At 45.5% G+C, this 26,200-nt stretch overlaps 1 protein-coding gene across 1 annotated transcript; it reads left to right on the top strand.

Moving 5' to 3' along the window:
• The first annotated feature begins 18,863 nt into the window (after nucleotides 1–18,863).
• Nucleotides 18,864–25,898, top strand: LOC123039436 (VIN3-like protein 1). Its single transcript, XM_044462613.1, has 4 exons — nucleotides 18,864–19,096; nucleotides 22,437–23,015; nucleotides 23,871–24,178; nucleotides 24,281–25,898. The coding sequence occupies exons 2-4, from the start codon at nucleotides 22,618–22,620 to the stop codon at nucleotides 25,387–25,389; spliced, it is 1,815 nt and encodes a 604-aa protein (XP_044318548.1). The 5' UTR covers nucleotides 18,864–19,096; nucleotides 22,437–22,617; the 3' UTR covers nucleotides 25,390–25,898.
• The last annotated feature ends 302 nt before the right edge of the window (nucleotides 25,899–26,200 follow it).

The raw sequence follows: 26,200 nt of genomic DNA, 5'->3' as shown, positions 1-26,200 counted from the left end.
TTTTCAAACAACTTTTTGGTTCTGTCTTTGAAATATGTGTTAATTCAAATATATTTTTAAATAGGATTTTGGGAGAGAGAAGAAACTTTCAAAAGTTTGGAGAGCACCCTGCCCTTCCACACATTGAAGGCAAGCATGCTGAACCCCGGCATAATATTTAGGAGTGATCATTGATGCATTTATAACTCCACCGCATTTCGAAGGACTTGTTATTTCATGTGATATGATCATATGCATGGGTGCATGTTACTGATTTCCATGCTGTTGGTAATGGACACACTTGTGATGATAATCACCCTCATGAGCTTTACATGCATACCGGCAGGAACCCGGGGAAAACCTCTGCCTTGGGTAGGTATGAGTGTCGCCGGTCTCCGTCGGGACGGTTCTGTCTGGTATGGCATGGTAAGGTGATATGAGTGGTGACTCTGTTTGATGATATATATATTTGTTATACTAATCATGCAGGGAATACTTGAACCTCCTGAGTCGACCGTAGATCGAGTCTTGTTCCAGTAACCCCCATACTTGTTTCGTACTACCACTCGTCTCTACAGCAAGTAGAGTACGGTTCAGTAAGTTGTCAACCTCTTTCTAGCACACACCGTACAGAGAGGCCATGGTGGAAGATACCGGTTGTAACTGGTAGGCAGGCCACCTGGTCCGGGAGCATGGGTGTTTCCGGTTGGGACCGAGAGGGGAGGCCACCCCTTAGAACGCGCGATATAAATTTGATCCCATGCTACGCGAGGTTGTAGCCTCCCCACTTAGAGTTTGCTTAACAGGTGTCGTGGGTGATTCCAGGCACGTGTGTGATAAGATGGTGTGTGCAAGTTAGGTGTGTTTTCAACAAAAAGACCGTAGACGGAATTAGTCCCGATGGACTAAAGAAATCCGTTACTCGTGGGTAAAGAGTACACCCTCTGCAGAGAATAAACCTATTCGAATAGCCGTATCCATGGTTAAGGATTACAGTCTGGGATGGGTCAGGTGTCGGTCTTAGTGTCGGTCTTCGGAGGTGAAACGGTTAACCAGAAATGGAATTACTACTCGTGACTTGTGATATCTATGATTATTATTATTATTGACTAACCCGTGATATTATTACCGAGTATCTCTGGGATGGTTCTACCTCCGGGATATTCATTATGATCATTTCTTTTAAAGCCCTTTATGTGGTGTCGCTCAGACGCCCGACTGTGGCATTTCTTTTAAAGCCCTTTATGTGGCGTCGCTCAGACGCCCGACTGTGGCATTTCTTTTAAAGCCCTTTATGTGGTGTCGCTCAGACACCCGACTGTGGCATTTCTTTTAAAGCCCTTTATGTGGCGTCGCTCAGACGCCCGACTGTGGTATTTCTTTTAAAGCCCTTTATGTGGCGTCGCTCAGACGCCCGACTGTGGCATTTCTTTTAAAGCCCTTTATGTGGCGTCGCTCAGACGCCCGACTGTGGCATTTCTTTTAAAGCCCTTTATGTGGCGTCGTTCAGACGCCCGACTGTGGCATTTCTTGTTATTTGTTTTCATAAGTTTTTATACAACCATGTTATTGCAGTTTTATAAATGACTTGCTTGCACGCATCAGAGTTTCATTTATCTATTGTGACTGACGTCATGAGCAATAAAAAATATATTTTTGGCACATTATTGTTATATTATACCTGTGTTCATAATGTTTGCGAGTACATTCAAAGTACTTACTGGCTTGTCCCTGGCTATTGTCTTGGCCAGATTTTCTTGCACGGAGAGGAGCGACGCGATGCTAGCCCCGGAACCCACTCAACGGAGATAGCAGCCTCGCGAAGATAGGAGTTAACCTGGTCAGCTGTTCCTGTGGGAATTGGAGTCCCATAGACACTGATGATCCTCAAACCGCTTCCGCCATCAACCACTAGAAACCATTTGTTGTGCTCAAAGGCCAGAATGGCCTTGTACTACATATTTTTTTTTCTGCTTGGAATTTCTGTATCAAGTTGGAGCCTCATCAGCTAACAGTAATCCTGGGGCTGATGAGCGCGACGGTCTCTTCTGGAAATTTATTACCCGGAAAACCGGTCGCGACAGACTTGGTACCAGAGCCAAGCTGACCATTGGCTAATCCTATCTTAGCCCGGTCAATAAACTTAGGCAAACCAACCCACCAGACCTTAACCAAACCCCAGCCAAGCTTCTCGTGCAAGATAACCACAAAGTGACCCAAAACCTTTTGGCAGTCGGTGCCCAACCTATCAACCTAACCTGTCACTCATGCGCCAGTGACTGGCCCCTAAATAGTCCTTTCTCGCAAGCGTGCGAAGGAAGACTCCGTCCCCTTTTTCTTATAAAAAGGGATGCGATCGCCCCAAACCAGCACAGCACAGCCGCTACCCCCAAACCGAACCACAATGCCTGGACCTATAGTGCACAACGAAACCACAGCAACCAACCTTGGAGGTTTTGTGACCATCCTCGCAAACCTCACCCGTCGTGCCTACGCGTTAGAGGAGCCACCAGAATATGTTGTGTATCAAGGACCCATGAGCGGTGAAGACCGCTAATTCTGGGCCACTGTGCACATTTACGGTAGGAGTCTAGCACCCGAGCGTCCCTACCGGTTCACCGGAAGGACAACTTCCTTTGAGCCACAAGCCATCCAGCTAGCCGCTCGAGAGGCTATAGTTCATCTCAGGCACTTGTCGCCCAGAGTTAACTGTCGCTCGTTCCACTACTATCCCAGACGTGAAGGGTATGGTAGACCACCCCAAGTTTCCAATGGAGATCACGAGACGGACCCCGCATTGTTGCACCTAGTGCGCTATGTAAGTGCACTAGAGGCGCTGTTCGACCAGATCACTATTGATCTAATCGCAGCTCGTGGAGAGCTGGTTCGTCGAGCCCCGGCAAGAGAAGAAAATGAGCCCAACACCGACAACCCAGTCGTGCTGTTTGGACAACCAATTGAGACCCCGAGATCTGCCCCAACCATCGGCCAAGGTGCTGCGATAACCCCAGAGGTGCTTCGTCGCATTTTGGGAGCACACTCCAACAGGGTTGTGGCCAACAATCCCCGCAATGGTCATTCTCACTACCCCGACCCTGCAGATCCTCCGCCATCTCCGACTAATCCCGGCAGAGAGACACATGTAGAAGCCTCGGCATCCACCAGGCACGCCCGTTTAGACATAAACGAAGTAGACTAAGCAGTATGAGTAGCACCAAGTTTCAGTGTATCATCGCTTTGTAATCATGCGACTGCGTATATTAACGCAGCCTGTCTTTGTGCCTCTGTGTTGATAATAGCCTTGCCTGTTTAGTCAGTGCATAGCTGCATATTCTTCCCGGCACAACTACCAAAACCAGCCCGACGACAACCACAGTAACACGTCTCTTTATGAGATATGTGTATCTCTGACACTGAACCGACCTTTGGAGCTAAGCTGGCAGATTTATTACCTTTCACCACGGTAAAACGATCCGGCTCCATTGCTATATAAAGGCCACCTTGTGACCTTACCCCAGCAAACCTCACTTTGCGCACAACACTCACACTTCATCCTGTCATGCCGAACCCCAGCATTCATCTGAGGACCCCAGATGCAACCCCAGGTAGCTTTGTCAAATTATTGTGGGATTTTACCCGCAGTACCATGGGTTCTACCCAGCCACCCCAGTATGAGCTGTTCAAATCAAGGATCACCCCATCCACCTCGGAATATTGGGCAGCAGTACACATTCCTCCTGTAGACCCCAACCAAGATCCAATAGAAGTTTCCTTCGTGGGGAAATCTATGCCAACCCCACCCTTGGCCATAGAAGCTGCTGCGAAAGAAGCGATTGCTCGTCTTCGATCCGCAGTACCCTATGCCCGCGAACGAGGATATTATTACTTTCCGAGCCGTGCAGCACCCGGAGAAGTAACGTCTTTTCCCGGTGGGCGTATTGAGAGAGACCCAGTTCTGGCCAACCTTATCTAGTACATCATTGCTCAAGAGCATTTGAACCAGCGAGTGATGGATTATCTCCAGAGCCTCGCAGATTTAAATCCTCAGGTTGCCATCGGCAGACCACTGAGACCCGACACAGAGAGACGCATACATCGACTGGTCAATCCACTTCCTCCGATTGAAGAAGAATGTATTCCTTTACCAGAGACATTTTATCAGGACCCCGTCCAGTTACCATTTTCATTTTAGACGTCACTACTGTATTTGTTCTTTGCAGCATTTAATTATGTGTGTGACTTATGCGTAATACCCTGAGTTTGTACGACAAATCAATTATTTGGCTTCTACTTATGTGTGTAGTTTTTGTTGTGGTTTATGCTCTCTTAAATTAACTGCTCTTCCCTCGCGAAATCCTGGAGTGAGATTTCTTTTCCCTAATTTGCTACACCTGCCACTTCACGACATGGATTAATTACTTTCACTCAGCACCACGAGCAGTCTCACAACCATAATCTTTCGGACGCATACACTGGTTGCAAAACTTTGCAACGGTGTTACATCCAGTTAATCACCCCCTAACAATAGTAAGCACCCGGCATGCTTCATCTACTCCTCATGATCACCACCACCGCGGAGAGCCAACACCCGAGCCGCAGCATCGCAATACTCGTCGAAAATCATCGCGCACAGGAGCACAGAGAGCCCCAGCAGCGTCGCCAACCCTCCGCATATCAGGATCACAAACCAGTCCGGCATCGCCTCCGCCATTAGAGCCTCGACCGAGCTTCCGTAAGCAGTAATGGAGAAAGGAGGAGGAGAAGTGAGGCCAGATGTGAGGAAGAAGAGAGAGGCACCCCTGCCGTTTTTATAGCTCGAGCTCGGTGTACGGTGGGCGAAGTCCACCAACGCCGATCGTCGCCGATCGCCAGTGTTCGGAGTCAAATCCGCGAGCAGTTCCGACAGCACGCTGGCCCGCGAGGTGAGTGCACGCTGCACCGGCAGCTAGCACGCCGCGCACTACCACGGTACGGCCTAGATGCCCTACGCATTAGGCATCGCCGCTGGAGAAAGCACGAGAAAGCGCGCGGGAGAGAGGAGGAAGAGAGAGCCAGAGGTAGAAGGAAGAGCCAGTGGGAGAAGAAGAGGCTGACAGTGGGCCCCGGGTCCACCTGTCGGCCAGAGAGAGCACTGTGCTCTCGGGTACGACCAGCGTATATTTAAATTTAGAAGATTATTCTAAATTTTTATCCAGCGTAGAAATCCCCCGGTTTTGTCCCGAACCGTAGACTTTTCCGCGCAGCCCCGGTTTTCACACTGTGGTTTTTCACCACTTATTGCCCTCTCACTGTAGCGACTTTTTATTGCGTATAGTTTTCTTAAAACAGTTTTTAGCAAATCTCGAGGACGAGATTTTTCTTAAGGGGGGTAGTATCTGTGACACCCCAAAAATTTGGCCTGGTTTTATTTAAAATTTTGCCAGGAATTAAAACTTTGGATTTCTGAGCTCCATTTTGATTTTTTTTTAAAAATCATTTCCTTCCCTGTTATGATGAGTTTTTCCCAGAGAGAAAACTTTTCAATTATGTTGTTGGACTTGTTTAACCTCTCAAGAAAAACTTTGCTGTTATCAGTGTAATTAATTAAATAATTAAGTGGCTTGATCTTTATTTTCTGGGAAATGGTTGTCAAGGATAATTGACCATATTTGAACTACAACCATTTGATGGACTCACTTAAATTTTCCACAAAAATTTGGAGATGTCATGTGATGATTTTAAATAACTTTTATGCAAAAATATATTTCATTCATAAAATATTTTGAGCCCTGCAATCAATTTTTTCTTCTCTGGTCCAGAGTGCATTTTTGCACTACAACCTATTTAAATATTTCTTTAAAACCTCTACCAAAATTAAGGGAGGTCAGTAGGAGCATATTATTTCACTTTGTGCAAAAACCTATTTATGTTCTTTTAAAAATTTGAGTGGATCAACCTCATTTCCATTCTGGTCCAATTTGAGGATTTGTACAACAACCACCATTTTAGTTGCTCCTATACCCTTGATTATTTCTCCTACTTGTAGTCCCCCATGTTAAACCCTTAAGTCCAAGAGCATGCACCTTTTGGATCATTTCTGGTTCATGAAATAATGTCATTTATTTCCTGTCCAGAATTGGAGTTTTGTAAAACTTGCACTAGCAAGTTTCCCCTTTTGTCCAACTAACCACACCACTCTCTTTTGCATCTAAAGAGACCCCCATCTGGAGTTTTTGGCCACCCCAAGACCTGCCTAAGTGCATGTGGCATTTTGCCAAACACCTGGAGAGCATGACCAGTTCTGGCATGATTGTGGCATTGCACTGTGAACTTGCACCTTTGATCAAACCAGCATGTCCACTAGGCTCCCCGTTCCTCCTAACCTAGGTCTGTTAATTGCTAGCCTCGACCGCGACCTCTAGCGTGCTCCGACATAGTGTCGAACACGTCCCGTGCACGCCCGGAGCGCGAGCAGAGCGCGCGTATTGCAGCCACGCACCCGAGCCGACACGCCGGCCCCACGGCTTTGGCTCGCTCTGCAGCACCACGCCACGCGCTCCCCTCCTCGCAACAACGCGCCAAGCAGCCCCCGCCGCGCCCGGCAAGCCAAGAGCTAGCCGCCGCCGCCGCCCGACAGCCCTGCGACGTGCAGCGCCGCCCAAGCCACCCCGGCTCGCCACCTGGCCCCTGGAGCAGTGCCCTCTCGTCCACTAGCTCTTGCCGTCATCCCCAGCCGCGCCACGTTGCCCTGCAAGCCACAGTAGGGCGGTTCGCCGGCAAGCTTATCCCCGGCCGCCGCAAACCGACATGGCCACGCTATAAAAGGGGACCCCGAGCCCCTCTGAGCACGCACGCACCCTCAGGCTACCCCCATGGCACCCCCATAGCCCGCAATCGTCCGGGAAACATCGTCTTCCTCATCTCCGGCAACCACGGCCGCCACCACTGCCCCGGCCAATTCGGCACCACCAGGGCCTCCCACTCTTCGTTCTCTCCACCAAGAACCCCCTCATCCTCCCGTAAACCTTCCCCCCTACTCCATTTCGATCGAGAACCACCGCCGCCCCGAAACCACTTTGCACCGAAACCTCCCTCCGCCGCGAAGCTCACCGCCGACGACTTCTTCCACCACTGTCGACCCCTCGACCACCGGGAGAAACGCCCCAGCCGTGCGGATCCATCCCCGCCCTCCAGAGGCCGCGAGGAGCCGCCGCTCGCCGGCGTTGGTCGCCGGAGTCCCGCCTCCGCTCGGGACAGAGGAAGAAGGAGGAGGGCGGACTGGTCAAACCTGACCAGTGGGCCCCTTGGACCCACTGTCAGTGACCCTGTGCCTATCCACGTCGGTTAAGTGAAGGCGTATTTTCCCCAATACGCTTTCCCCGCTCCGAAAACGTATTCCCTTCCGAACCGTTTTCTTTTATGTTTTAATTTTAAATAACAGATTTGACCAAATCTTTGACTGGCTATAACTTTTTAAATATAACTCCAAATGAGTTGATTCTTTTTCCTACCTTCCTCAAATTTGGTCTAGTTTATTTTAAGATTTATTTGAAAAATTTTCAAACAACTTTTTGGTTCTGTCTTTGAAATATGTGTTAATTCAAATATATTTTTAAATAGGATTTTGGGAGAGAGAAGAAACTTTCAAAAGTTTGGAGAGCACCCTGCCCTTCCACACATTGAAGGCAAGCATGCTGAACCCCGGCATAATATTTAGGAGTGATCATTGATGCATTTATAACTCCACCGCATTTCGAAGGACTTGTTATTTCATGTGATATGATCATATGCATGGGTGCATGTTACTGATTTCCATGCTGTTGGTAATGGACACACTTGTGATGATAATCACCCTCATGAGCTTTACATGCATACCGGCAGGAACCCGGGGAAAACCTCTGCCTTGGGTAGGTATGAGTGTCGCCGGTCTCCGTCGGGACGGTTCTGTCTGGTATGGCATGGTAAGGTGATATGAGTGGTGACTCTGTTTGATGATATATATATTTGTTATACTAATCATGCAGGGAATACTTGAACCTCCTGAGTCGACCGTAGATCGAGTCTTGTTCCAGTAACCCCCATACTTGTTTCGTACTACCACTCGTCTCTACAGCAAGTAGAGTACGGTTCAGTAAGTTGTCAACCTCTTTCTAGCACACACGGAACAGAGAGGCCATGGTGGAAGATACCGGTTGTAACTGGTAGGCAGGCCACCTGGTCCGGGAGCATGGGTGTTTCCGGTTGGGACCGAGAGGGGAGACCACCCCTTAGAACGCGCGATATAAATTTGATCCCATGCTACGCGAGGTTGTAGCCTCCCCACTTAGAGTTTGCTTAACAGGTGTCGTGGGTGATTCCAGGCACGTGTGTGATAAGCTGGTGTGTGCAAGTTAGGTGTGTTTTCAACAAAAAGACCGTAGACGGAATTAGTCCCGATGGACTAAAGAAATCCGTTACTCGTGGGTAAAGAGTACACCCTCTGCAGAGAATAAACCTATTCGAATAGCCGTATCCATGGTTGAGGATTACAGTCTGGGATGGGTCAGGTGTCGGTCTTAGTGTCGGTCTTCGGAGGTGAAACGGTTAACCAGAAATGGAATTACTACTCGTGACTTGTGATATCTATGATTATTATTATTATTGACTAACCCGTGATATTATTACCGAGTATCTCTGGGATGGTTCTGTTGGGTTTCGTAGTAATTTCAAAAAATTTCCTACGCACACGCAAGATCATGTGATGCATAGCAACGAGGGGAAGAGTATTGTCTACGTACCCTACGCAGACCGACTGCGGAAGCGATGACACGACGTAGAGGAAGTAGTCGTACGTCTTCACGATCCAACCGATCAAGCACCGAAACTACGGCACCTCCGAGTTCGAGCACACGTTCAGCTCGATGACGATCCCCGGACTCCGATCCAGCAAAGTGTCGGGGAAGAGTTCCGTCAGCACGACGGCGTGCTGACGATCTTGATGAACTACAGCAGCAGGGCTTCGCCTAAACTCCGCTACAGTATTATCGAGGAATATGGTGGCAGGGGGCACCGCACACGGCTAAGGAATCGATCACGTGGATCAACTTGTGTTAACTTGTGTGTTTAGAGGTGCCCCTGCCTCCGTATATAAAGGATCCAAGGGGGGGGGTGCGGCCGGCCCTAGAGGAGGCGCGCAGGAGGAGTCCTACTCCTACCGGGAGTAGGACTCCCCTCCCGTTCCTTGTCCAACTAGGAGAGGTGGAGGGAGAGAAGGAAAGGGGGGGCGCCGCCCCTTCCTCCTTGTCCAATTTGGACTAGGGGGAGAGGGGGCGCGCGGCCTGCTGTGGCAGCCCCTTCCTCTTCTCCACATTAGGCCCATAAGGCCCATTAACCCCCCGGGGGGTTCCGGTAACCCCCCGGTGCTCCGGTTTTATCCGATACTCTTCCGGAACCCTTCTGGTGTCCGAATATTGTCATCCAATATATCAATCTTTACGTCTCGACCATTTCGAGACTCCTCGTCATGTCCGTGATCACATCCGGGACTCCGAACAACCTTCGGTACATCAAAATGCATAAACTCATAATATAACTGTCATCGTAACCTTAAGCGTGCGGACCCTACGGGTTCGAGAACAATGTAGACATGACCGAGACATGTCTCTGGTCAATAACCAATAGCGGGACCTGGATGCCCATATTGGTTCCTACATATTCTACGAAGATCTTTATCGGTCAGACCGCATAACAACATACGTTGTTCCCTTTGTCATCGGTATGTTACTTGCCCGAGATTCGATCGTCGGTATCCAATACCTAGTTCAATCTCGTTACTGGCAAGTCTCTTTACTCGTTCCGTAATACATCATCTCACAACTAACATATTAGTTGTAATGCTTGCAAGGCTTATGTGATGTGTATTACCGAGAGGGCCCAGAGATACCTCTCCGACAATCGGAGTGACAAATCCTAATCTCGAAATACGCCAACCCAACATCGACCATTGGAGACACCTGTAGTACTCCTTTATAATCACCCAGTTACGTTGTGACGTTTGGTAGTACCCAAAGTGTTCCTCCGGTAAACGGGAGTTGCATAATCTCATAGTCATAGGAACATGTATAAGTCATGAAGAAAGCAATAGCAACATACTAAACGATCGGGTGCTAAGCTAATGGAATGGGTCATGTCAATCAGATCATTCTACTAATGATGTGACCTCGTTAATCAAATAACAACTCTTTGTTCATGGTTAGGAAACATAACCATCTTTGATTAACGAGCTAGTCAGGTAGAGGCATACTAGTGACACTATGTTTGTCTATGTATTCACACATGTATTATGTTTCCGGTAAATACAATTCTAGCATGAATAATAAACATTTATCATGATTATAAGGAAATAAATAATAACTTTATTATTGCCTCTAGGGCATATTTCCTTCAGTCTCCCACTTGCACTAGAGTCAATAATCTAGATTACACTGTAATGATTCTAACACCCATGGAGCCTTGGTGCTGATCATGTTTTGCTCGTGGAAGAGGCTTAGTCAACGGGTCTGCAACATTCAGATCCGTATGTATCTTGCAAATCTCTATGTCTCCCACCTGGACTAGATCCCGGATGGAGTTGAAGCGTCTCTTGATGTGTTTGGTCCTTTTGTGAAATCTGGATTCCTTTGCTAAGGCAATTGCACCAGTATTGTCACAAAAGATTTTCATTGGACCCGATGCACTAGGTATGACACCTAGATCGGATATGAACTCCTTCATCCAGACTCCTTCATTTGCTGCTTCCGAAGCAGCTATGTATTCCGCTTCACATGTAGATCCCGCTACAACGCTTTGTTTAGAACTGCACCAACTGACAGCTCCACCGTTTAATGTAAACACGTATCCGGTTTGCGATTTAGAATCGTCCGGATCAGTGTCAAAGCTTGCATCAACGTAACCTTTTACGATGAGCTCTTTGTCACTTCCATATACGAGAAACATATCCTTAGTCCTTTTCAGGTATTTCAGGATGTTCTTGACCGCTGTCCAGTGATCCATTCCTGGATTACTTTGGTACCTCCCTGCTAAACTTATAGCAAGGCACACATCAGGTCTGGTACACAGCATTGCATACATGATAGAGCCTATGGCTGATGCATAGGGAACATCTTTCATATTCTCTCTATCTTCTGCAGTGGTCGGGCATTGAGTCTTACTCAATTTCACACCTTGTAACACAGGCAAGAACCCTTTCTTTGCTTGATCCATTTTGAACTTCTTCAAAATTTTGTCAAGGTATGTGCTTTGTGAAAGTCCAATTAAGCGTCTTGATCTATCTCTATAGATCTTAATGCCTAATATGTAAGCAGCTTCACCGAGGTCTTTCATTGAAAAACTTTTATTCAAGTATCCCTTTATGCTATCCAGAAATTCTATATCATTTCCAATCAGTAATATGTCATCCACATATAATATCAGAAATGCTACAGAGCTCCCACTCACTTTCTTGTAAATACAGGCTTCTCCGAAAGTCTGTATAAAACCAAATGCTTTGATCACACTATCAAAACGTTTATTCCAACTCCGAGAGGCTTGCACCAGTCCATAAATGGATCGCTGGAGCTTGCACACTTTGTTAGCTCCCTTTGGATCGACAAAACCTTCTGGTTGCATCATATACAACTCTTCTTCCAGAAATCCATTCAGGAATGCAGTTTTTACATCCATTTGCCAAATTTCATAATCATAAAATGCGGCAATTGCTAACATGATTCGGACGGACTTAAGCATCGCTACGGGTGAGAAGGTCTCATCGTAGTCAATTCCTTGAACTTGCCGAAAACCTTTTGCGACAAGTCGAGCTTTGTAGATAGTAACACCATCAGCGTCAGTCTTCTTCTTAAAGATCCATTTATTCTCAATCGCTTGCCGATCATCGGGCAAGTCAACCAAAGTCCATACTTTGTTCTCATACATGGATCCCATCTCAGATTTCATGGCTTCTAACCACTTTGCGGAATCTGGGCTCACCATTGCTTCTTCATAGTTCGTAGGTTCATCATGATCTAGTAGCATGACCTCCAGAACAGGATTACCGTACCACTCTGGTGCGGATCTTACTCTGGTTGATCTACGAGGTTCAGTAGTATCTTGATCTGAAGTTTCATGATCATTATCATTGGCTTCCTCACTAACTGGTGTAGGTGTCACTGAAACAGTTTTCTGTGATGAACTACTTTCCAGTAAGGGAGCAGGTACAGTTACCTCGTCAAGTTCTACTTTCCTCCCACTCACTTCTTTCGAGAGAAACTCCTTCTCTAGAAATGATCCATTCTTAGCAACGAATGTTTTGCCTTCGGATCTGTGATAGAAGGTGTACCCAACAGTTTCCTTTGGGTATCCTATGAATACACATTTCTCCGATTTGGGTTCGAGCTTATCAGGTTGAAGCTTTTTCACATAAGCATCGCAGCCCCAAACTTTAAGAAACGACAACTTTGGTTTCTTGCCAAACCATAGTTCATAAGGCGTCGTCTCAACGGATTTTGATGGTGCCCTATTTAACGTGAATGCGGCCGTCTCTAAAGCATATCCCCAAAATGATAGCGGTAAATCAGTAAGAGACATCATAGATCGCACCATATCTAGTAAAGTACGATTACGACGTTCGGATACACCATTACGCTGTGGTGTTCCGGGTGGCGTGAGTTGCGAAACTATTCCACAGTTTTTCAAATGTACACCAAACTCGTAACTCAAATATTCTCCTCCACGATCAGATCGTAGAAACTTTATTTTCTTGTTACGATGATTTTCAACTTCACTCTGAAATTCTTTGAACTTTTCAAATGTTTCAGACTTATGTTTCATTAAGTAAATATACCCATATCTGCTTAAATCATCTGTGAAGGTGAGAAAATAACGATATCCGCCACGAGCCTCAATATTCATCGGGCCACATACATCGGTATGTATGATTTCCAACAAATCTGTTGCTCTCTCCATAGTACCGGAGAACGGTGTTTTAGTCATCTTGCCCATGAGGCACGGTTCGCAAGTACCAAGTGATTCATAATCAAGTGGTTCCAAAAGTCCATTAGTATGGAGTTTCTTCATGCGTTTTACACCGATATGACCTAAACGACAGTGCCACAAATAAGTTGCACTTTCATTATCAACTCTGCATCTTTTGGTTTCAACATTATGAATATGTGTATTACTACTATCGAGATTTAGTAAGAATAGACCACTCTTCAAGGGTGCATGACCATAAAAGATATTACTCATATAAATAGAACAACCATTATTCTCTGATTTAAATGAATAACCGTCTCGCATTAAACAAGATCCAGATATAATGTTCATGCTCAACGCTGGCACCAAATAACAATTATTTAGGTCTAATATTAATCCCGAAGGTAGATGTAGAGGTAGCGTGCCGACCGCGATCACATCGACTTTGGAACCGTTTCCCACGCGCATCGTCACCTCGTCCTTTGCCAGTGCCCGCTTATTCTGTAGTCCCTGTTTCGAGTTGCAAATATTAGCAACAGAACCAGTATCAAATACCCAGGTGCTACTGCGAGCTCTAGTAAGGTACACATCAATAACATGTATATCACATATACCTTTGTTCACCTTGCCATCCTTCTTATCCGCCAAATACTTGGGGCAGTTCCGCTTCCAGTGACCAGTCTGCTTGCAGTAGAAGCACTCAGTTTCAGGCTTAGGTCCAGACTTGGGTTTCTTCTCTTGAGCAGCAACTTGCTTGCCGTTCCTTTTGAAGTTCCCCTTTTCTTCCCTTTGCCCTTTTTCTTGAAACTAGTGGTCTTGTTAACCATCAACACTTGATGCTCCTTCTTGATTTCTACCTCCGCAGCTTTTAGCATTGCGAAGAGCTCGGGAATAGTCTTGTTCATCCCTTGCATATTATAGTTCATCACGAAGCTCTTGTAGCTTGGTGGCAGTGATTGGAGAATTCTGTCAATGACGCAATCATCCGGAAGATTAACTCCCAATTGAATCAAGTGATTATTATACCCAGACATTTTGAGTATATGCTCACTGACAGAACTGTTCTCCTCCATCTTGCAGCTATAGAACTTATTGGAGACTTCATATCTCTCAATCCGGGCATTTGCTTGAAATATTAACTTCAACTCCTGGAACATCTCATATGCTCCATGACGTTCAAAACGTCGTTGAAGTCCCGATTCTAAGCCGTAAAGCATGGCACACTGAACTATCGAGTAGTCATCAGCTTTGCTCTGCCAGACGTTCATAACATCTGGCGTTGCTCCAGCAGCAGGCCTGGCACCCAGCGGTGCTTCCAGGACGTAATTCTTCTGTGCAGCAATGAGGATAATCCTCAAGTTACGGACCCAGTCCGTGTAATTGCTACCATCATCTTTCAACTTTGCTTTCTCAAGGAACGCATTAAAATTCAACGGAACAACAGCACGAGCCATCTATCTACAATCAACATAAACAAGCAAGATACTATCAGGTACTAAGTTCATGATAAATTTAAGTTCAATTAATCATATTATTTAAGAACTCCCACTTAGATAGACATCCCTCTAATCCTCTAAGTGATCACGTGATCCAAATCAACTAAACCATAACCGATCATCACGTGAGATGGAGTAGTTTTCAATGGTGAACATCGTTTATGTTGATCATATCTACTATATGATTCACGCTCGACCTTTCGGTCTCCGTGTTCCGAGGCCATATCTGCATATGCTAGGCTCGTCAAGTTTAACCTGAGTATTCTGCGTGTGCAAAACTGGCTTGCACCCGTTGTAGATGGACGTAGAGCTTATCACACCCGATCATCACGTGGTGTCTGGGCACGACGAACTTTGGCAACGGTGCATACTCAGGGAGAACACTTCTTGATAATTTAGTGAGAGATCATCTTATAATGCTACCGTCAATCAAAGCAAGATAAGATGCATAAAAAGATAAACATCACATGCAATCAATATAAGTGATATGATATGGCCATCATCATCTTGTGCTTGTGATCTCCATCTCCGAAGCACCGTCATGATCACCATCGTCACCGGCGCGACACCTTGATCTTCATCGTAGCATCGTTGTCGTCTCGCCAATCTTATGCTTCAACGACTATCACTACCGTTTAGTAATAAAGTAAAGCATTACATCGCGATTGCATTGCATACAATAAAGCGACAACCATATGGCTCCTGCCAGTTGCCGATAACTCGGTTACAAAACATGATCATCTCATACAATAAAATTCAGCATCATGCCTTGACCATATCACATCACAACATGCCCTGCAAAAACAAGTTAGACGTCCTCTACTTTGTTGTTGCATGTTTTACGTGGCTGCTACGGGCTTAAGTAAGAACCAATCTCACCTACGCATCAAAACCACAACGATAGTTTGTCAAATAGACTCCGTTTTAACCTTCTCAAGGACCGGGCGTAGCCATACTCGGTTCAACTAAAGTTGGAGAGACAGTCGCCCGCAAGCCATCTATGTGCAAAGCACGTCGAGGGAACCGGTCTCGCGTAAGCGTACGCGTAAGGTTGGTCCGGGTCGTCTCGTCCAACAATACCGCCGAACCAAAATATGACATGCTGGTAGGCAGTATGACTTGTATCGTCCACAACTCACTTGTGTTCTACTCGTGCATATAACATCAACATAAGTAACCTAGGCTCGGATGCCACTGTTGGGTTTCGTAGTAATTTCAAAAAATTTCCTACGCACACGCAGGATCATGTGATGCATAGCAACGAGAGGAGAGTGTTGTCTACGTACCCTACGCAGACCGACTGCGGAAGCGATGACACGACGTAGAGGAAGTAGTCGTACGTCTTCACGATCCAACCGATCAAGCACCGAAACTACGGCACCTCCGAGTTCGAGCACACGTTCAGCTCGATGACGATCCCCGGACTCCGATCCAGCAAAGTGTCGGGGAAGAGTTCCGTCAGCACGACGGCGTGGTGACGATCTTGATGAACTACAGCAGCAGGGCTTCGCCTAAACTCCGCTACAGTATTATCGAGGAATATGGTGGCAGGGGGCACCGCACACGGCTAAGGAATCGATCACGTGGATCAACTTGTGTTAACTTGTGTGTTTAGAGGTGCCCCTGCCTCCGTATATAAAGGATCCAAGGGGGGGGGTGCGGCCGGCCCTAGAGGAGGCGCGCAGGAGGAGTCCTACTCCTACCGGGAGTAGGACTCCCCTCCCGTTCCTTGTCCAACTAGGAGAGGTGGAGGGAGAGAAGGAAAGGGGGGGCGCCGCCCCTCCCTCCTTGTCCAATTCGGACTAGGGGGAGAGGGGGCGCGCGGCCTGCTGTGGCAGCCCCTTCCTCTTCTCCACATTAGGCCCATAAGGCCCATTAACCCCCCGGGGGGTTCCGGTAACCCCCCGGTGCTCCGGTTTTATCCGATACTCTTCCGGAACCCTTCCGGTGTCCGAATATTGTCATCCAATATATCAATCTTTACGTCTCGACCATTTCGAGACTCCTCGTCATGTCCGTGATCACATCCGGGACTCCGAACAACCTTCGGTACATCAAAATGCATAAACTCATAATATAACTGTCATCGTAACCTTAAGCGTGCGGACCCTACGGGTTCGAGAACAATGTAGACATGACCGAGACATGTCTCTGGTCAATAACCAATAGCGGGACCTGGATGCCCATATTGGTTCCTACATATTCTACGAAGATCTTTATCGGTCAGACCGCATAACAACATACGTTGTTCCCTTTGTCATCGGTATGTTACTTGCCCGAGATTCGATCGTCGGTATCCAATACCTAGTTCAATCTCGTTACCGGCAAGTCTCTTTACTCGTTCCGTAATACATCATCTCACAACTAACATATTAGTTGTAATGCTTGCAAGGCTTATGTGATGTGTATTACCGAGAGGGCCCAGAGATACCTCTCCGACAATCGGAGTGACAAATCCTAATCTCGAAATACGCCAACCCAACATCGACCATTGGAGACACCTGTAGTACTCCTTTATAATCACCCAGTTACGTTGTGACGTTTGGTAGTACCCAAAGTGTTCCTCCGGTAAACGGGAGTTGCATAATCTCATAGTCATAGGAACATGTATAAGTCATGAAGAAAGCAATAGCAACATACTAAACGATCGGGTGCTAAGCTAATGGAATGGGTCATGTCAATCAGATCATTCTACTAATGATGTGACCTCGTTAATCAAATAACAACTCTTTGTTCATGGTTAGGAAACATAACCATCTTTGATTAACGAGCTAGTCAAGTAGAGGCATAGTAGTGACACTATGTTTGTCTATGTATTCACACATGTATTATGTTTCCGGTAAATACAATTCTAGCATGAATAATAAACATTTATCATGATTATAAGGAAATAAATAATAACTTTATTATTGCCTCTAGGGCATATTTCCTTCAGGTTCTACCTCCGGGATATTCATTATGATCATTTCTTTTAAAGCCCTTTATGTGGTGTCGCTCAGACGCCCGACTGTGGCATTTCTTTTAAAGCCCTTTATGTGGCGTCGCTCAGACGCCCGACTGTGGCATTTCTTTTAAAGCCCTTTATGTGGTGTCGCTCAGACGCCCGACTGTGGCATTTCTTTTAAAGCCCTTTATGTGGCGTCGCTCAGACGCCCGACTGTGGCATTTCTTTTAAAGCCCTTTATGTGGCGTCGCTCAGATGCCCGACTGTGGCATTTCTTTTAAAGCCCTTTATGTGGCGTCGCTCAGACGCCCGACTGTGGCATTTCTTTTAAAGCCCTTTATGTGGCGTCGTTCAGATGCCCGACTGTGGCATTTCTTGTTATTTGTTTTCATAAGTTTTTATACAACCATGTTATTGCAGTTTTATAAATGACTTGCTTGCACGCATCAGAGTTTCATTTATCTATTGTGACTGACGTCATGAGCAATAAAAAAAATATTTTTGGCACATTATTGTTATATTATACCTGTGTTCATAATGTTTGCGAGTACATTCAAAGTACTCACTGGCTTGTCCCTGGCTATTGTCTTGGCCAGATTTTCTTGCACGGAGAGGAGCGACGCGATGCTAGCCCCGGAACCCACTCAATGGAGATAGCAGCCTCGCGAAGATAGGAGTTAACCTGGTCAGCTGTTCCTGTGGGAATTGGAGTCCCATAGACACTGATGATCCTCAAACCGCTTCCGCCATCAACCACTAGAAACCATTTGTTGTGCTCAAAGGCCAGAATGGCCTTGTACTACATATTTTTTTTTTCTGCTTGGAATTTCTGTATCAAGTTGGAGCCTCATCAGCTAACAGTAATCCTGGGGCTGATGAGCGCGACGGTCTCTTCTGGAAATTTATTACCCGGAAAACCGGTCGCGACAGACTTGAATCAACATTGATCGGTCCAACCGCTGAAGTAAGGCTAACACCCTCCATGATCGCATGTAGCTCTGCATCGAATGTCTCGTTAATGGTAATTATCTGCATGTAGCTCTGCCGTTACTGGGAATTATCTGCAGTTCTTTTCTTTGCATAATTGCATCATAAAGTCGTATAGATAGAACACATGGGTTTAGGTCTAGGACGTATAATCCGGGCAATGTTCAAACTTCAAATCACAGCAGTAACGGGGAAGGAAACCCATCCGTAAAAGGAGAGCCGCGGTGAACGCCACGCATCCCGGCCGTCCGACCAGAGAGACGGACGCCCGAGATCTCTCCGTCCCGGTAACGGCAGCGGCCCGGGCTCACCACCCCCTGCACGGCGTACGCTTCGGCGCTTCGCCTCCGCTTCGAGTTCGACACCGCGCGCACGCACGGCCGCTCTGTTTCCTCCTCCTCCGTTCCGTTACGCGGCCTCGTTGATCCCCTCGGAAGACTTGGACTTGTCTTCAATTCCTTCGCTTTCCCACCCGACTCCCCTGCCTCCTCCACCGCGTGCGTGCTGGTCGCAGCTCCGGGGGGAGACCAGACCAACCAGACGACCTCGCCCGCCCGCCGCCGGAGCCCGCCCACTCGCTCGCCCCGCCTCACGGCCTCCTCCTGCCGGCCAGCGCCGGGCATTGGGATCTCGCGCCCCCCCCCCCCCCCCCCCCCCCGCGCCACCCCGCCCAAACCCTAGCCGCCGCCAGGGGACGGTCGCGTCGCGGCAGCAGGATCCAACGGTACGGTACTGGCTCCCCCGCTCTGCTCCCCCCTGTTCGCAGGTCGATTCCTCCTCGTGGGCTTCGGTTCGAGCTAGAAACGAGCCGGGGAAACGGTGGTGCTCGTTTGCTTCGGCTGGCGATGGAACCGCGGATTGTGCGGTGCTGCGTGCTGGAGGATTCTCTTATCCTAGCTACGCTACAAATTGATTGAATCCCTTGCCGCGCTATCGCGTGCTGCCGCCTCTTCTTCTTCTCTTCTTTGCCTTGGTGCGTGTTTAGCTGGTTTTGCGTGAGCAATCAAGGACATGCTTCTGCTATTGGGCGTCGAGAAACTGAGCGAGCGAGGGTAGCACGCGCGACATTGCTTTGCGGAAATCCTAGGTTGTTATTGCACCATTGATGAGATCGTGGCATTTGATTTGGTGATTCATTAATGCATCACGAAGATGGCTAGATAAAGCATCTAGCCTCTGCATTAGGTCGGGGCGTACCATGCACATATGGTAGTTGAAGTAAACAATTGTTTGTTCGTCATTTGCCTGGGCAGGCAGGCATGCTTATGTCGGTTTGATTATGATTATAGTTGCTGTTTATGAAATCGCTGGGTAGTTTCGGTAATGGTTCCCTAGGAACATTGCCAACTTCACGGATTTACAGTTCATTGTGGGTTTCCTTCTTCTTTTTGTTGTCGATGGAAATTGAAATCGCTGGGTAGTCACATGAATGGTTCCATACGAACATTGCCAACTTCACGGATTTACAATTCATTGTGGGTTTCCTTCTTGTTTTGTGTTGATGAAATCGCTGGGTAGTCACATAAATCATTCCCTACGAACATTGCCAACTTCACGGATTTACAATTCATCGTGGGTTTCCTTCTTGTTTTGTGTCGATGAAATCGCTGGGTAGTCACATAAATCGTTCCCTACGAACATTGCCAACTTCACGGATTTACAGTTCATCGCGGGTTTCCTTCTTTTTTTGTGGCATTGGCTCCCAAAACTGATTAACCTAAAACTTTTGTTGCATGGATACTTCCATGAATCTGGTATTCCCAAACGGCATATGTCTGGATGTTCCCTAACGACATATGTGGGGATAGAGGACTACTAGTTTTCCTTCTTTATCTTTTTAAAAATATGGGGTTACTTGGGGGTATTTTTGGCTAAATACATTCCAATAAGAGGCCATTTCAGGCCCAAAGCAAACTATCCCTTTGCCTCAAACCCTAGCCAAACATTGAGTTAGAGCATATCAGTTTGGAGCACGCCGCCGCCGCTGCCTGCAGCTGTCGCCGCCGCTCCACGGCTCCACCAGCTGTCGTTTGCCTCTTCTGGACACCTCCCACGCCGCTTCTTCCGGCGCTATTTCATAGGTAAGCTCTGCGGTGTCAAGCATTAAATTGTGTAATTCATAGTTACCAGATCCGCTCGTTATATGGTCGATCCCTGATCTCGATCGATAGATCTACATCAGGGTTCGAATTCGGAGCAATTCGTTCCCAAGTTGACTCCCGATTTGTGACCTTCATGGACCCAAGTCGGTCATTATGACAATAGTTCGTGCTGCTGCCATCACTGCCTGGATCTGCCGCTTCCTTTGCCGCTTTATAGTCCTGGTTCGGTCATTGTTCGAACACATCTATGACCGTCGCGTCGGTGCTTTCCTTGAGGAGAAGCAAAGGTAGTTGTCACGATGGGTAGGAGCAGCAGGGAGGCATCACGGTAGGAGCAGCATGGGTGACAGAGGTCTGCAAAGAGCTGGATGGAGGTGGAGCTGGCATGGTACATCAGAAGGGGGCAGAGGAGATGGGGGAAAATCAATGGAGCATGTGGCTGCGGGTTGAAGATAGCTCAATGCCTGAAAGCTGATGAGAGCGCTTGTTTGTGAGTACTTGTGATTTTTCGTAGCTGGTTCGGCCCAATCAACATGTGATAGGCATCTTTCTTCTCCATTTTACTCTGTCATGAAATCAATGGAAGTTTTCTTGGCGCTTGTGAGTCCATGTACTCCAGCTCCGATTTGCGGACCCAATCCTCAAGTCGTGAATCGTAGATGTATACCTTCTGATGCACTTGCTCTTTGGTCTTAAGACTAAACATGTGCAAATTCACCAGACGGACTCAAAGAAATCAGGGGAGTTGCTCTATTTGCAGGAACATCAAACACAACTCATATTGTAGTTGAGAAAAAACACATCTGAAGTAGAGTCAGCTGCATTTTTACAGGAACCAAACACAACCACATTATATCTACTCATGAGTCATGAACTCCTGGCGCTGTGGGTCTTCAACATGTCCGTATCAATCCTTAGTCCTGAATGAGGAGATCTGTATGCTCCATTTTCACTGCTAAAGTGCTAAACAACATCCAATTGGATCCTGGTGTGCTGTCTATGTAATTGGCTTTTCAGGTTCTTTGCTAGTTTCTATTGCATTGCTCTGTTTTTAAAGAATTATGGGCTTGCTATTTGTTAGTTGTTCTATAGTATGTTTGATACACAATTTGTTGATCTCTTTCCATTAGGGGTGAAGATGGATTTTTCTTTTAACTGAATGTCAATTTTTCTTTCTTTTTGTTATCTGCCACATGATAGATGATACTAAAATATTTGAGTTATTTATTAATCCCTCTGTCCCTACAAAAGGTCTTTTTGGCCTTCTCATGTTCTCCAAAAGACCTCAACAATTGATTGCAACCACAACACATTAGTAAAAGATGCTCCAAAATAATATCATGATTGTTGTTACACTATCTAGTACTTCTGTTTTCAAAGGTTTAATCTTATTATTTTATATTTTTTAACATGTGGTCAAAGTCGACTGCACGGCAAAAGGATTTCTATTTTAAGACTGGGAACTAGTGGGTTGTATCTACTACCTGACATATCTGAAGCACTGATCATACTCGCTCCTTTTGTTCAGTTTAGCTGTTGCTCTTTAACAGATAGCTTCCCTCCCTTCAAGTGGATTGTTTCAATTTCTTTCTATTATTAAATTGACCTGGAAGTCCCTTGATAAATGATCTACTAATTCTTTGGATATTGTATTCTTCTGTATAATCAGTGAGATACTTTCTTGAACATAAGGAAAGTTTGGTGGTAGCAGTCATTCTAAATTCTGAACTCATTGTGTATAATGTGGACAGCTATATCTTTGGTTGCCTTTTAGATTCATATTGTATAGTTATGCATCAAAGATTCTTCCCCGAGTTAATTATTTCTGTATTTCTTTTTCTTATGGATTTCTTGCGGATCCCTCCTCTGTTGATTATGTGACATTTACTGTTGAATGCTGGATTTTGTGTTCTGAGTAGCTATTCTTCTTGCTGATAAAAAGTATACCATGTTATATTTCAGTTACTGGACATTGATTATGCTTGGTGGATGAGGATGCCACAATAAAGAGGGTGGGGGGTTCGATAAGGTTCTTGTCTTGAAGCTATCCAGTGAGGGTTTAGAGTTGTTGCCTTTGAAGACTACAACCCATGCTAGTGAATAAATTGAAAAGGGAAGGTGGCTGGTGAACTTGAGTTAAGACATGTCCAAATCTACTCCTGTTAAAGCAAGCAAGAATTCTGAATTGAAGAAATCTACAGCCATCTTAACAATAGCAAATGGCCATGCTTGTAAGAAGGATGCAATTGGTGGAGAGCATCCTGTCCATGACATCAAGTCCACTGGTACTTGGATCTGTAGAAATTCTTTCTGCAAGAGGTGCTCATGTTGTATTTGCCATCAGTTTGATGACAATAAAGATCCTAGTCTATGGTTGGTTTGTGCATCTGAAAATGACGACAAACAGTGCTGTGGTTCTTCTTGCCATATCGAGTGTGCCCTCCAACAAAAGCGGGTGGGATGCTTTGATCTTCAAAAAATTATTCATCTTGATGGGAGTTATTCATGTGCTTCATGTGGGAAGATATCTGGGATACTAGGGTAAGTACATGTTCATTTTATTCTGTAGATCTCGTTATCTTCATCATGCTTCTCATTTGCTTCTTGTCCTTGCTTCATTATTGCATCGTTAGTCCCTTGGACTAAAATGAAGTTACTTCGGAATATATAGCCATATTATTTTGAGTTAAATTATCTCATATCATAGTGCTGTTCAAAATAGCTAGTAGCTAATTTGGAATAGTTATATGCACTTGTTTCTTTGACAAGTCACAGGTCTTATTGTTAACCCATACATGATTTTCTCAGTTAGAAATCTGTGAAGGAAAAGGAAGCCAGATTTTCTGTATCATTATTTATAGTCAGCATGCACCGTTTTTCTTTGGGACGGTATTAACACATACCATTCAACTCAACTAATAATTGGGAACATGCCAGTTGTCTTTGCATTGGCCCTATGAGCTGGCTCTCCAGTATATGTAACATCCTTTTACTCCAGAAGCAATGGTCTCCTGTTAGTACAAATGATAAAATGATTGGGCTTGACAAATACCTGAAGCTGTCTTTTCATATGAAGCAAATCAATTAGAGCAGGAAATTTGGACGAGTTTAGCATGCATAATACTCTATACCCAGCATATTTCCTTTTATGAAGTTACATATCTCAGTGTTACTTTCTACAATTTCACCACAAATTCTACTTCGTACCAATACATGCATGTAATAATTAAATATATTAGTTTTGTTTTGTTTGAAATAACTGTCATGTTTTATTTTTCTTAGCATCAATTTGCAGCTAGTATTCACTTGTGACATTATTGAAAATTTGAAATGCTTGTTATGTTCCATGATTATTGATCAATTTGTAAAGTTGACATGAATGCTACTGCCTGGCAGTTATTGGAAAAGGCAATTAGTGATTGCAAAGCAGGCTCGCCGAGTTGATATACTCTGCCACCGCATCTATGTGAGTTATCAGTTGTTGGAGGGTACGAGCTGTCATACAGAATTGCATAACATTATTCAAGATGCAAAAGCAAAACTTGAATGTGAGGTCGGTCCACTTGATGGAATGTCGGCAAAGATGGCACGTGGTATCGTAAGCAGGTTATCTGGTGGTAGTAATATACTGAAACTTTGCTCTCTAGCGATTCAAAAAGTTGATGAGTTGTTGAGTTCTCCATCTCCAGGCTTGCATGTTCGAGGTAATGACCTTCCTTGAATAAATACAAGGTTCTAGACTGCCATAATAATTGTCATGGTGATTCTGCATAATTGTCATGGTTCTATACTTGTTTGTTTTGCAGGTTCATTACCAGCTGCGTGCAGATTCAAATTCGAAGATATTACATCGTCTTCCCTTGTTATCATCCTAAAAGAAACTAAATTAGCATCACCGGACACCATCAAAGGTTATAAGCTATGGTACTGGAAGAGCAGAGAGCAACCAAGCATGGATGAACCTGTTATTTTGTCAAGAGATGAAAGAAAAATACTTGTTTATAACCTCGCCACATGCACAGAATATTCCTTCAGAATCATATCATTCTCAGATGCTGATGCGACCATTGGGCATTCCGAGTCTAAATGTTATACTGCGAGCAAGGAGGTATTTGTCAAATCTGTGACCCAGAAGGCCACGGGAATATGCCCGCAGACGCAGACAACGGATAGGAGCCAGGCTTGTATGTCCACTGGATTTAGGATCCGAGATGCTGGGAAGATCTTGCGGCGAGCTTGGGCTGAAGAAGGCTGTTTTGAGGATATGTACGAAGGTTCATGTGACATAAGTGCCACAGAAGCAGACCAGGCAGAGAACAGTGAACAGGGTCATATGTTATCTGGTGCATGTCGCAAACTTCAGTTCAATGCATTTTCTGTCCCTGACCTAAATGCACCCATGCCCATGGACATAGACTCTTCCCCTGAGAAGAGCTATGATTTAAATAACAGGCTTTTTAGGTCAAATGACAGTGGTGGCTCAGAGGCTTGCGAGGCAGTCAGGAGCGCGGAGCCGGCTGCTGTTGAATCTCGGCCAGGAGGCAAGGCAAAGCAGCCCAATGGTGCTCAGAATGAAAGCTGTGAGCAGGATGGAGTTTCAGCCATCTGCCGCCAAAAGCAACTTCTGAAAAGGCCTAGAGTTCTGGATGAGGACTATGAGTACTGTGTGAAGGTGATACGGTGGCTGGAGTGTGACGGGCACATAGAGACTGATTTCAGATTGAAGTTTTTGACTTGGCTGAGTCTAAGATCGACTGAGAATGAGCATAGGGTTGTGAACACATTCATCAAAACACTAATCAAAGAACCAAGCAGTCTGGCTGAGCAGCTTGTTGATTCTTTCGGAGAGATGATAAACTGCAAGAGACCAAAAGTAGGTTTCGGCAGTGAGCTATGGCATTTGGACAAACAATAACAATTCAAGAGTTCGCTAACTCATTGGTATTCTATAATTTTTCCGATCAAGGGCAGTGAATTCCGGTTGCTTCTGTCGCCCAAAATGAGAATGAGGGGGTTAGGTTCATAAACTTGATAATCACCGCACCGACCCAGCTATCAGATTATTACCATACCTTATAAGTTCAGATCAGAACGTGCACAATTTTCTTGAGTGTCATCATTTCGACCATTACCATACCTTATAAGTTCAGATCGGAACATGCACAATTTTCTTGGGAGTCGTCATTTCGAGCCTATGGGATTAGGATATTTGATTTACTTAGAAATTCCTATCTTCTTGATTCTACTTAGGAAAATCATTTTAGGCGGAAAATAGATTGCATTGAAAGATTCCTGTTCCACCTGTAAGTAGTGGAAACAATTTTATATTCTCATTGGTTTAGTACTCTATATTCTGTCCGAGCCCTGGAAAAAATCTTATATGATGTCATGTATGGCTTACATGTGCTTGGGACCTCTTTTTCAGTATGGATGATTTTTTGGTACTAGATGTTGGCTAGGATATATTTGGCTGGTATAAATGTTTGGTACTACCTGTTTTTTAGTTTACTAGAACAATGTTCGTGCGTGGCAACGGAATATAAATATTCTAGTAGGTTAGTTTATGATTTACATTGTGTAAATAAATATTCATCAAATTCTGACCATGAATTACTTTGTATTTTGATTAGAAATTTGGTAAGTAAAGTAAAATGGAATTGGTTTAGAATGCAAGTAAATTAAGGTGATTGATTATCTGGACGAAGGGGTGGTGGGAAGAAAGGTGA

The sequence above is a fragment of the Triticum aestivum genome, chromosome 1A (assembly GCF_018294505.1).
Source record: "Triticum aestivum cultivar Chinese Spring chromosome 1A, IWGSC CS RefSeq v2.1, whole genome shotgun sequence".
Classification (NCBI taxonomy): Eukaryota; Viridiplantae; Streptophyta; class Magnoliopsida; order Poales; family Poaceae; genus Triticum; species Triticum aestivum.
Note: the sequence above shows the minus strand (reverse complement) of the source record. Positions and strands in the feature narration are given on the sequence as shown.

Excerpts from the sequence above, each read along its gene's own strand:
- LOC123039436 (XM_044462613.1), top strand. The coding sequence starts at position 22,618 with ATGTCCAAATCTACTCCTGTTAAAGCAAGCAAGAATTCTGAATTGAAG. Across the intron at positions 23,016-23,870 it reads AAGATATCTGGGATACTAGG|TTATTGGAAAAGGCAATTAG; the intron begins GTAAGTACATGT and ends ACTGCCTGGCAG. Across the intron at positions 24,179-24,280 it reads TCCAGGCTTGCATGTTCGAG|GTTCATTACCAGCTGCGTGC; the intron begins GTAATGACCTTC and ends TTTGTTTTGCAG.